At 41.0% G+C, this 12,769-nt stretch overlaps 1 protein-coding gene across 1 annotated transcript in view; it reads left to right on the forward strand.

Moving 5' to 3' along the window:
• The first annotated feature begins 7,661 nt into the window (after positions 1-7,661).
• Positions 7,662-12,769, forward strand: part of TSHR (thyroid stimulating hormone receptor) — a 63,942-nt gene continuing 58,834 nt past the window's right edge. Inside the window, exon 1 of the mRNA XM_064658903.1 lies at positions 7,662-8,001. Within this exon, the coding sequence (XP_064514973.1) occupies positions 7,832-8,001 (170 nt within the window). The 5' untranslated portion in view covers positions 7,662-7,831. The remainder of the gene's footprint in view (positions 8,002-12,769) is intronic.

Raw genomic sequence — 12,769 nt, forward strand, 5'->3', positions numbered from 1 at the left:
CCTTGTTTTGTTGCATTTGAAATGGGATTGTTAGTTTCTGTTTTTCACAAGTTGTTCCTCTGCTGCTTTTGAGCTTGTTTTACAGTATTTTACATTTAGCCTGCTAGCATTTGAAAGAAAACTTGGTGTTCTTGTCTAAAACATGACATTAACTTTTTGAAGTATGATTCTTTGATTTTGCTAACTGACCTTATCCCAGTGTTAACAACATTGGCTTTCTTATGCCCTTCCTGGAGCATTATTTATTAGATATGCACTTGCAGTTTGGTGACCTTAAAGATTCACCATGGGACATAGAAAGTAGATCCCTTGTCTGCCCCCTTTAGCATTTTAACAAGTATCTTCATATTTCTCTAATTCTCTTTTTTGAGGATGAACAGTACCACAATTATTTTTTGTTTGTTTACTTTTGTCATAAGGATGTTAAATATAAGTGCATAAAATTGCTACAGAACATCTCTTCAGTTTGGAATGAGTATGTCTGAGAAATTATTTAACTGTGCATAACAAACTACTATACTAGACAGATTTATAAAGAAGTTATTTAATTTTACAAGAACAGAAAACTCTCTTTTTATTATATGAATTCAAAAACATGTAAATGCCAGCATTCTGTTATCTGAAGTGCTGTGTTGAGACAGTAACTTGGCAGTGCTTGCATTTAGAGAGACCAGCATGGGTTTACTACTTAAGGTTAGTACTGCTTGATTAATGCTGTTGTGCCCCTTGACTAATACAAGTCTAGATCTTGACTAAGACCTTTTCTTAAAAAAAAAAAAAAAAAGGAAAGATCATTATGAGCCATTACATTACTGCATATATTTAATGTGTAATGAGTCTGAGAATACAAGCCTTAAAGGTGGAAAATCTAAAAGTACTATAACTTTTTCTAAAACAATTTCATTGTTCTAGGCTTAAATTTAAATGTTTTAATTCTTTTATTTGTTACTAGTGGCATCTTTTCATGCTACGCTACTTTTTATCCATGACAAGTCATTATTCATGTAGCTTTCAGGAGATTGTTTAGCTATTTCTTTCACAAGACTTACAGATTCATCATTTAGTGGACTCAGAAAATGAGTTCTTTTATGAACAGGTATCATAGACACACAAAAGAAGAAGCACTCTGTAATAGATGAATTGTCACCTAAGTCAGTGAGCTTAAAATCCAGTTTTGATTTATGATCGTTGTAATAAACAGTCAAACTCTTCTATTAAACATGCTGTTCTCCATATCAAAGCAGGTATGTGCCATGACCCAAGTCAAAAAAAGTGCAAGATTAGTCTGAAGTCTGAATTATAAGGGCAAATAAATTTTTGATGGAAGTAATTTCTGAGCATGGATGCCTATGCAAGAGATGCAGGCAGAGCAGAATGAAGTCAAAGATGACTAGAAACCTGACTTTAGATGAAGAAGCACAGGCAATGTAAGCCTGAAGGAAAAAAAATAGAGATATAAGTCCATAGGCTCTGGTGCGTTTGCACCCACAGATGCTGAGGTAGCTACTAATATGCTGAGGGCCACTAAGATAATTAAGAGCTTTATCTCCCATGAGAAAAAGCTGAGACAGCTGGGGCCATCTAGCCTGGAGAAGAGAAGGCTTGAAGGATCTCATCAATGTCTATAAATACCTGAAGGGAGGGTTTAAATAAAATTATGTCCAGTGACAAAGCAAGTGGCAACGAGCACAAATTGAACAGTAATTTCCATCTGAACTTCAGGAAACACTTTTCAATTGTGAGGGTGACCAAACAATGGCACAGGTTGCACAAAGAGGTTGTGAAATCTACATCCTTGGAAATAGTGAAAAGTTGTCTGGACACAGTTCTTGGCCACCAGCTCTAGATGACTCTACTAGAGCAGGGGCTTGGGCCAGCTGATCTTCAGGGGCCCTTCCAAACTCAGTGATTCTCTGACTCTGTGACTTTGTGATTCTGTAGACAAATATACCTTCCTGAAAACAGCTGTCATAGTTCTTACCTTAACTAATTGCTTAAGAGAGTTTCATCTTGCTCTTCTCTCTGGGCACTCTTACAATTGACAACCTCAGGCTTTATAAGGCTTTACACAGCAGTACATCCTATTTAGCCTTCAGTCAACTGAGTATTCCAATTTTTGCAGGTTTTCGTGGCTTTTTCATGAAATAAAGCAAAAGGAAAAGCACAAGAATTCCTCAATATCCCACAACCATAAAACTCCGTAACTACCTGTTTTTCACATTGAAGACAATTTTTTTATATTCTTGAAGACATGAATCTTCAAGAACCTAGAATAAAATTCTTTCCTATAGCTATTCAAACACTTGATCTGATGAATGATGCTGTGTCAAAGCAGTGTGTCTAATATATTTTTTTCTGACAGGCCAGAAATTATTTGAGATACTGAAATAGAAAGAGGTAGGCGCGGGCATATCTTGCAAGTGTCTAGAATGGCAAAACATGTTGATTAATCATAAAAAAAAAAAACAGGTCTTTTATTCTACTCTTTACTGATTAATTTTCCCACTTTGAACATTTTTTCATGCAGATATTACAAGATGTAGCTGTTGATATCTGGTAATCTATGTGGAACACCAATTAGAGCTAATTGCTTCTTTGTTAGAACCTGTTGTGTTTTATCTGATTTGTGTATAAACCATGTAAAACGTGTATATAAACGTGTAAAACGGTGCAAAGATAACCAAGATACCTTATCAAATCTGGCAGATGATAATAAAGTTACTTTTTCAGAAAGCACCAGAAAAACAATGGAATTCTGAACCTTGCAGTGCTTAAGATGATAGGTATTAAATGAGCAACCATGGCTGTCACTAGAGGGAGTGTCTGTAACAGTGGAAAAAGATGCTTGTTGATTTTCACCGTGTTTAAATTACTAGTAACCTGCAGGGGTCTTTGAAAAAGCACTAGGAAAAATAAATCTGCAATGCACTGCATATGTAAGAGTCATTTTTGTTTCCTATTTGTTTATTAGAATCAGAGCATAAGGCATTTTAATGGATTAAAACTGCTCAATTTCTCTAGCCTCAGGGCATACAGGATTTTGGATGTCTGTTCTTAGGTTTATGTTTATAATTGTGGATGTACACATGTCGGTGAATACTTTTAATACATTAACCGGTTTTAGTATGTGAAAAAGCAACATTCATTATCTCCAGGGGGTGAAAAGTTGCCAGTTGCTCTAAGCTGCTAGATGCCATCACTTTTCAATAATGATGTGGTCAGAACTATTGACTGTTGTTCTTTTTTACATCTTAAACCACTTGTGGTTTTAACTAAGATAAGCAACCGTGTACCGTCATTCTTTCAACACAAGTCATGTTTCTAAACCTTGCATTTTCCTTACTATCCTATGAATAATTGTGTTTGTCTACTTCTTTCTTGGGAGATAAAATATTCCAGACAACTCTATAAATGCAAAGTAAAGTGGAATAATTGCACAATATTCCCATTTTTCTGCCATACAAGGTGTGTCTTATTGCATGTAGCTACCTGTGTTTCTCTCTTCTGAATTTAAATTCTGATCTAGAGTTCACAGACCTCCCTAGCCTGAGGCTATCTGTAGATTTATAAATATACTCTTAGCTCCCCCATCTGCAGGCCCGTTCTTGAAAAAGGTGAACGGAAGGGCCAGAAGCTGTCTAGGAGAAGCCAGAGCATAGCACTGCAAAGCTAGTGGTCCCTCAGGGCCAGGTACCAGGAACCACAGGGAATCCCCCTGGAGCGGCAGGCAGGGCCTGGCAGCCCATTCCATTCCATCCCATCAGCCCAGCCATGGGCCAGGCAGCTGATGGCTTCTGGGGTAGCCACAACCCCAGGCACTGGTAACCTCCTTGGGCATGGGGACAGGCCAAGGCTGGGCCAGAGTGTCAGCCTGGGTGTCAGGACTGGTATAGCGGGGCCCATGGCCAGGCAGGACAGCTGGAAACCAGCCCCAGTGTGGTGGCACGGGGACAGGGACTGATGGCCCTGGAGGGTGATGTGGTCCTGGGCTATGGGCAAGGTGAGGGAAGGTCCTAGAGGAGGCCAAGCAGGGGCAATCAGATCCATCGGTGTCCTTATCCCTGACAGGCTGCTCTAGGAGGGGACTGCAGGCTGGGAACCAAGCATGGCCACAGCACAGAGAGTGACCTTGGCAACAGGACACAGTCCTGCAGCATCTTAGCAGAACTGGGCCAGTCACAGCAAGGCAAGGAATGAAAACAGGTCCAGGGTCCAGACAGGAAGAGCAAGAGACACCTGGAGACAAGACTCTAATGCAGGTCTAAGGTCTATCAATAAGACAGGACTGGAGAGAAGACCAGAGACAATGCTGCCTTCCACACAGATCCACAGTATTCATAGGAAAACCAGGCAGCAAGACAGGGCTGCAGGAAAGAGGCTGGGAATGGCTTCAGCTTTTAAATAGCTCAGGTCAGGTTTGGGTGCCCAGGCCTGAGCTGGCCCAAAGCCCCAGAGCTGTCACAGAGGAGTGGGCAGGTTGGCCAGGGCAGAGCCCTGATAGAAGGAAACAACTGAAGTGTGATTGCAGACTTCTAGCCAGAAAATTGCTTAAACATGCTAGAATCTACAATGTAAACATCATCTTGCTTATAACTTTTCAGAGCAAAGCCAGTGCCTATGGAAACACCATGTGGTTAGCAACAGTCCTTTTTTGTTCTCAAACTCCATTCATGTTCCTGGCTCAGAATGTGCAAGCCATGTCATGGAGCTCAGGAGGAGGTGCATCCAGACCTGGAGCTCTTCCCAGGCTGAAGCTCTGACCTGTTTCCTTCAAGGCTATTGGGCCTTGAACGAGAGGAGTCCCTTGCTTCTCTCATTTTATGATCCAAGCCCAGAAACCATATATTAAGCAGTCCTTATTTATTTTAGAATCTGCTCAGAACACCTTCCATCAGCCTTGCCGCTTCTTTGGTATGCAATCCTTTATAGTTTCCCTTTTTGATCCCTTAGAAATAGCTGCACTTCCGTTAACACTTTTCTGGACTATCGCCACTGCCACAGAGCAGTTGCCATGCCAAAGCTTCTAATGCTAATATCTATGTGCATGCTCTTTTTCCTAATAAATAAAAGGTAATTCAAAATACTGTCTCCCAGTGAAAGAGCAATGAAACAAATTACCCTTCCTCTAGTTTAAGAGTCTGAAACACAGTTATGATCAAGTAGCTAATGCAGGATACCCCCTGTAGCACAAGAATGAATTATTATGAATTATTATTATTTGGTTTGTGAAAACCTACTGAAATTACTCAGATCTTGGGATTACTTATCTACCCACCAATAAAACTATTTTTTATTTGTTTAGTCCATATACAGTGATACATAAAAAAGTTACACTGAAGCTGAAATAAAAGTGAGGGAGAGAGGGATTTGAAGAGAGTACACACGACATCACAACAAAACACCCCAGCAGTACTGTCATTAGGGAGGGGATACACATCCCTACTCTCTTCCTGCAAACTAGGTCATGTCATGAAAAGTAAGGACTCCTCTGTTGTGCTCTTAGTCATACTAGGTCATCAAGATTGATTGTGAGAAGAGAGAGATTAAACTGGAAGAGAGGGAGAAAAAAGAAGGCAAGTTCTGCAGATCCTGGCAAAAGCCTCCCTGCAGCATGGGTGGGCATTGAGGTGTTGTTTCCAGATCTGGGAAGGATCAGTGGGATTGAATGGACCACACAGTAAGGAACCCTGAGTTTGCACCACAACCCTGTTCTTGTGACTTGCCCTCAGAGATCAGTAAGAATGTATATCTTGTCTATGGTCCCCAAAACAAGAAGACAGGCCATACTTAAAAAATGCCAGGTAATATTAACCTGGGTGTATTGGACATCAATGAGGGGGTAGACTACTGAGTAGGTTGTTTTGTGGCTTTTAGCAGCTGTGGTAATGTTGCCCTTGCTGTCTCCAAGTTACTGTGCCAAACAGGATATGGTGTGTCTCGTTTCCACAGAGGGCAGGATGGGATGGGAAAGGACAGGATGGAATTGCAGCCCAGAAGTAGGTGTACTTCCACACTCAGAACCTGTACTGCTTTGTGGCTTTCTTCTTCATTAAATTTACCATTAGCCCTTGGCTGGGAAAGAATATGATCCCACTGCTGAAACATGGCAACACTGAACACATTGCAGCTTCCAGCAGCTTGGTCTGTCTTACACTGTACCAGAGTCTCCCTTAGCACTGACCAAAGTAGGGAACAGTTACAGAGCTCCATATCTGACTTGGCAAGACAGAGTCACATCTTTTCTCTCATCTATGCCTCAGTGGAGTGTGTAGCTCTTGCTCATTTGCCTTGAAATTCAGTGATCTGCCTATGGCTTCACTGTTATTTAGTCAAGGTGATAGGGACACCAAAAAATGGTGGTGGGTGGTGGCTCTTAAGGCTGCAGGTGAGTTACAGATATGGGCAGTGTGCCAGAATGACATGACAGCAGGGCATGAGACAGCCAGCATTCCCAAAGGAATTCCATGCAATGCAGATTGAAGTTGTCTGCACTCTGTTGTGGGTGCTTCAGCTTGTCCCCTCATTGGATACCCGATCCGAAACAGGATAAATATATCTGATGGATTCCTCACTTACGCAAGATCTAAGTGCTAACATATGCCCATATGATCAGGAATTATATTGTATTTCTTTGTGAGCATAATATCAGTTTCTCACCCGTAAAAAGGTGTGTTGAGGGGATTAATTACATCTAGGAAACACATACTGATGAACGGAAATTAAAGACTTATACCAAATAATATCTGATCTGTTGTACTCAAAACATTTGAGTAACTCTAATCTAGCTGGAGGAGAAGTATTTATCCAAGAAGATTGTGGTCTAATTTTTTACTATGCATAGGTTACATTTTCAAGTTTCCTTCTCCCAAGGCTACAAACATTTATGCTGACATTTTTCTTGTTGTGCACCTACTTCAGGTGACAATAATTCCACCTTCTCTCAGGGTTAAATTTATTTGTTTTTCTTTTTTTCCTTTGGTGAATGGATTTTATCTTTTCTGATCATGTGGAAAATGCTAGTCTCTCCTTTTCATTTTGCTCTGTCGTGTGAATTTCAAAATCACTCTTCCGAATTTTCAGTGCTTTTTTTACTGCTTTACATTTACTGCGTGTCTAACTTGCAGACAGTGAATTTTTGCTTGGTGTAAAGATCTGACGTAACTTCACTGCTTTCACAGGTGACTTCATGGCTCTTACTCAGCCCCTTCCCTCCTCCCTTCTGCAAAGATGCCGGGAGAGGCGTTCGGGGCCAGGCGTCGCTCCGCTGCCTTTGAGAATGGCTGTGCGGGCTCGTCCCTCTGCCGGCGCGGAGCCGGGGCCCGTGTCGCCTCGGCAGGGCTGTGCTGGGCAGGGCCGGGCAGGGTCCGCTCGCCCCCCGCAGTCCCGGCCGCTCGCAGCAGGTGGCCCCGGCGTTCGGGGCTGCGCTGGACTCGCCGGCGGCGGCGGGCGGAGCGCGGGGAGCGGCGGGTCCGGGCGGCGCGGCCCCGGTGAGAGCGGGGGCACGGGCACTGCCGGGGCACGGGCCCCGCGGGAGCGGTGCAGAGGAAGGGGGGGCTCAGGCCGGTGTGTGGCAGCAGCGGCAGGGACGGATGGCCGGCGGAGTGGGCGCGGGGCCGGGGGGAGGAAAGGGAGCCTGCCCCATGGCGAGGGCGCGAAGAGTTCCCTGAAACCTCTCCTGACCCGCTTAGGGAGGAGGCGGCATTGTCCTGCGAAGGTGCCGCCTTTCACCAGCAGCTTTTCGCGGCGGGGCAGCGTTGTCTGCCCCTGCAGCTCTGGGGTCTCCTCGTCCCCTCGGAGAAGCGAGGGGCAGAGCGGGAGCGGGCGGCGGAAGATGCTGTGCCTCCCGATAGCCTTCCAGTTGCTGCTGGTGCTGGTGCTGTGCAGCCAGGGCACAGAGAGGTGCCCTTCAGCCTTCTGCGAGTGTTCTGACTGGGAGGACTACAAAATCACTTGCAGGGACATCCACTTTATTCCCAGCCTTCCGGAGGACACCCAGACCCTGTGAGTACCTTGGGATGGTTTAGGGGAGGCACTACCCAGTTTTGAGTATTCTTACTTTGCCGGCAGGAGAAGCTCTGAGCTAATGCCCTGCGAGATGAGGAACTTGTGAGCGGGAAAGTGCCGCAATTTACTTGAGCACTACAGCATAGCGGGAGCGGCAGTATGCGGACTCTGTGTGACAGGAGGAGGTAGGAAACTCAACCTTGTAGAGCTGTGAAGAGATGACTGTCCACTGGGTCTTAAGAGTTCTGTGTAAAATGTGGGAAAATTAGTAACTGGGCTTTTTATAGGCAAACTGATTGGAAGGCTGGATTCTGTGTGGGAAGTGCCTAGGGGGTGAGGTGAAGGAAGGGTAGATCAAGCACAGTTTTGTAATTAAAAAAATAATAGGAATTGGATATGCCACCTCACAAAGAGTTCCACAAATTCTTCTATGTATTTTCAGCTTCTTTGTCAAAGCCAGAAAAAAAAAAGAATCCATGGGAATTGAGAATCATAATACACCGTCTGGGAGATGAAGTACTTCAGATAAACAAAAGTGTGGAGTGTGGGATAAAGCAGAAAATTTGGAGCTTGCCAAAGTCATAAAATAATTCAAGTACCTAAGCCTAAGTGGTACCATTACAGGCACAGTAAAAAATTTTGTCTAGGTTCCTGCTGCCAGTCCAGATGGGCAGCTTGTTTCGTATCTGTCAGATAAATACTGTAGGGAAACTGAAATGGCACCAGTCAGCTAAAACTAAGATGAATCACTCCTGGATTTTACTTTGCCTCATGAAGTACAAACTGTTTCTAGTCTCCAAGGGAAGGTTCAACTGTATATATAGATTACTTTCTGATAAAGTAAACAAACTCAAACTCAGTTGATTTAGTTGCAAGATAAAACAATAACAGGTTGATTGGTTTATGTCTTGATAATGATTCTCAGGACTTTATTTGAAAATGTGAACCATTAAGTAATTTGAACTTCTCAAGATTCTTTAACACCTGAAAGTAAAGGTTTAGCAAATTGATCACTAACCTGAAAAGACAGAAAAAATTATTTATGTTAATTCCATTATTTTTATATGCCTTTAATTTTTTGGATGATTAGACTGCAGTATTTCAGTTAATAAGGTTTTAAACTATACAGGTTTTCATTTGGTTATTATACTTTTATATACGCACCTTATTTAAGTTGAAATTGCTGTAACATTACCGTATGTACCAAGTAGTATGTTCTTTGAAATCTACCATGACAAGTTAGAAAATAAAGCAGTTTCAGTTTATAGGAGAAATATGCCTTTGTACGGGCATTTAAAAATAGTTAATAGAAACAATGAGATCAAATAACGAAATTGGATACTTTCCTTGAAAAAATGCTGGTATGATGGCTGAGAAGTACCTCTCTGCATACAGCTTCACAAATAAGCACTTTGGCCACTGGAGTTCTAGTGTTTTAAACACCTGTAGTAATGAGAGCTTTAAGATCATAAACCACTGTTTTTAAACGATAAAAACAATCAATGACGATCTTATTTCCATGGGAAAATTATTAAGAAAAACAACTGAGAAATATTTTTCTGTTTATATTGGGTGGAATTTAATCATCTGTACCAACTACAGTGACCATTGCAAACTTCTCAACACAGGTACTCCCTCCTGTAGACAAGAAAATATTCCGGGTAATGACAACTGTGATTTTATAGCGTATGGTTGAAAAGGTAGAACGTGCGCTGTATAGCCTTTTATTTGAAAATAAATGGGAAAATTATTTGAGGAAATAAGGAAAACAGAGCTCTTTGCACACACAACCCCCCCACCCCCCCGAATGAACAACCAACCAACCAACCCAAACAAACAAACAGCAACAAGAACAAACCAAACAAAAAAACCAAACAAAAATATTCCACAACATTTTTTTTACTTCAGTTTGCAGTTTTCTCTCTGGATAAAATGTGTATATTTTCCTTCTGTATTATTACTTGAATTGCTGAAGTCTGGGGGACTATATCTGATTCTATAGTCCCTCAGCAAATGACCTAATCTTTCTTTCACTCCATATGTTAAATGGGAGTCACAACAGTTACTTATATGTGTCTGTTATTGAGAGTGCTTTCGGGTGCTTCAGACAGGATTACTTGCACGTGGCAGATAACACACAGAGTTTTCCTAAGAGATTGTAAAGCATGTGCCCCTGATTCTGTCATGCTTTGCATCCTTCTGCCTTACAAGTGGCAACAGTTCTGAATTAAAGACAAAAGATTCAGAAGTAAGTTTCTGCTAACCTTAGAACAAATGAACGCTTCTTTGAGGTGAAGTATGTAACTGTACATGTCTGCACATTGTATGTTGAAACTCTACAATTTTCCCCAAATCCAGCAACTTTGTTACATTAGGCAAAGTAATTTTGCTTGGTGGTGGTAATGTGTGAACCTCAAGATTGCCAATTTTAAAACTTTCTTATGTGGCTATTCAGTTTTGTAGGGTTGTAGAACTAAGAGGCTGGTGAGACTAAGAACGCTGTGCCAGCTTTTGGAGATGATGAGCTCTTTTCAGTCCACAGGATCTTGAAACTCCAATTAAAATTTCATTCTGATGAACAGTTGGGACTGTTCTCATTTCTTTACCATACTTTAAGAGAATGGGCTAAGCCTTTATTTTAGCAAGCCATGCTTATAAGAAATTCCAATAAATGTTTATTTCCAACTCTTTTAGTGGAAAAGTGGCATGAACTTAAGCCAGGAAAGTGTGCTTGTTTTAAACTGTTTGTGATGTATTTATCCAAATATAGTTAATGCAGGTGATTATCCAGAATGCCTGAATGCACAGATATTGATCTTGGAGATGTCTTTTTTTCAATACAAGTTTGTTGGTTTTTTTTAGTTCCTTTCCTGGGGAATAAACAAAATAAGTAGAAAGAAAAAGGTTTTGTGTGTCATAGGTAATTCTTATCTTGTTGCCTGAAGTTAAGGGTTATATAATCCCTATATAATATACTGATACTATACTATGGCAGGAAAGCAGTTCTAAGTGGTACTGAAATACAGTACTAAAAAAATATGAAATTATATATCAATAATTTTGTTGCATCTGTAGTATATTTTATACCTCTCTCTGCACAGCTGACACCTTGACTTCGTCTGTTGCTATTTTACCCCTGCAAGGTCCTCCTTTGCTTCTGCCTTTGCCTATCCTTGACTCCAGCACTCCTTCATGCTGTGGCAGGGGCACTACATGCAATGGTACTGAGATCTCTGTCCCAACCCCTTGGCTGACAGTGCTTTTCTCTTGCACCAGCAAAGTGCTGGAGCAGGGCAGCAATTGGTGCTCTAACCTCTTCTGTGTTTGGTGGAATATGCCAGGGGAGATCCTGGTCTTTCAGTTCAAGCAGATCCACTAGGAAGGGAAGGTTAATGACTGTGAAAAATTACTTACACTTACAGATCACCAAAACCTCACTGAACATCTGTCCAAAGCTACAATCATCATAATGCTTGAATTATTGTAATACCCTTTTTGGCATCATTATGATGACATATTCAGATGGTATCACTCTCCCAAATTCATCTCAATGCAGTTCCCAATGCTTTTCATTTTATGAGCCTATTATTAGTCGTTTTTAATTACTTTTCTTTTGGCAATAAAACTAATGAAATTTTGCTTCTTGTTCATTTGTGCACTACATCTCCTGCATTCACTTACTAAAATAACTTCTCTTTTCTCTTTCCCTTTCCCTGTCCCTTTGCTTTTCAAAAGGGATGCTAGTAAGGTTTCTATCCTGTACCCAGGTGCTCTTTTCACATCAACTTAATCAAATTTGATTGAAATTGAAAAAGAGGGAATTTGGAGGGGACAGTGAAACTGGCATATAAATAGATACAAAACCAGTACAGTCTTTAAGAATATGCTCTTTACATTGGGTATAATTTACAGTTCTGCATCTGCTCCAGGATATTTGCCATAGGTAGGATACTGATTTTTGAGCTCAGCCTTCAGGCTGACATATGTCATGTTTACTATGCTGGTAGGGGTGAGCACGTGAATACCAGCATAACAAGATATAGTGAAACAGCTGGCCTGTTTAGTTCCACCTGTTGTTGTCAGCTTTTGATAAAGGACATATGGAAACTTTGTAATATCTTTTACATATTTACAATGTGATATTTAGAAGTAGAATAGAGGTATTCTGACTTCAGGTAATTCTAATTATTATCTTTTTTTAGACTTTGTTACTTCAGAATTAAGTATAGACCCTCATAAATACATCTTCATAAACAACCTTGCAACATAAGCATATAATTATTATCCCTATTTTAATGATGAAGTACTGAGAGTCTAAAAGAACAGGAAAAACACTGACATGGTTAGAAAACTGAAGGAAGCTAATAGAGCATCCTTCAGAAAATGGAAGTCATGCCCAGAAATGGAAATTTTGGGAAACTTGAAGTAATACAGTAAAAAAATATTTTGAAGAGAAACTTGTAATATCATGAAAACTCAGTATAACCTTTAAAACACATCAAATGGTAAGCCTGAAAAACTTTGACCAAATTAAAGCGTCAGTATGAAGTTTGTTTGAAACAAACTGAAAAATTGAATAGGTTCAAGTAGCCTGAGCCAGATAATACTTGTGTAAGAGTTCCAAAGGCAAAAAATTGCTGCATTGCCTACTGTGGTATGTAACTTACCATTTAAATCAGCCATGGTGACAAAAGAATGGAAGGTCACAGGTAAAGTATAATTCTTTTTTAAAAGTGCTTTAGAAAATACCTTGGGAACTAAATGC

Source organism: Pseudopipra pipra, chromosome 6 (genome assembly GCF_036250125.1).
Source record: "Pseudopipra pipra isolate bDixPip1 chromosome 6, bDixPip1.hap1, whole genome shotgun sequence".
NCBI lineage: Eukaryota > Metazoa > Chordata > Aves > Passeriformes > Pipridae > Pseudopipra > Pseudopipra pipra.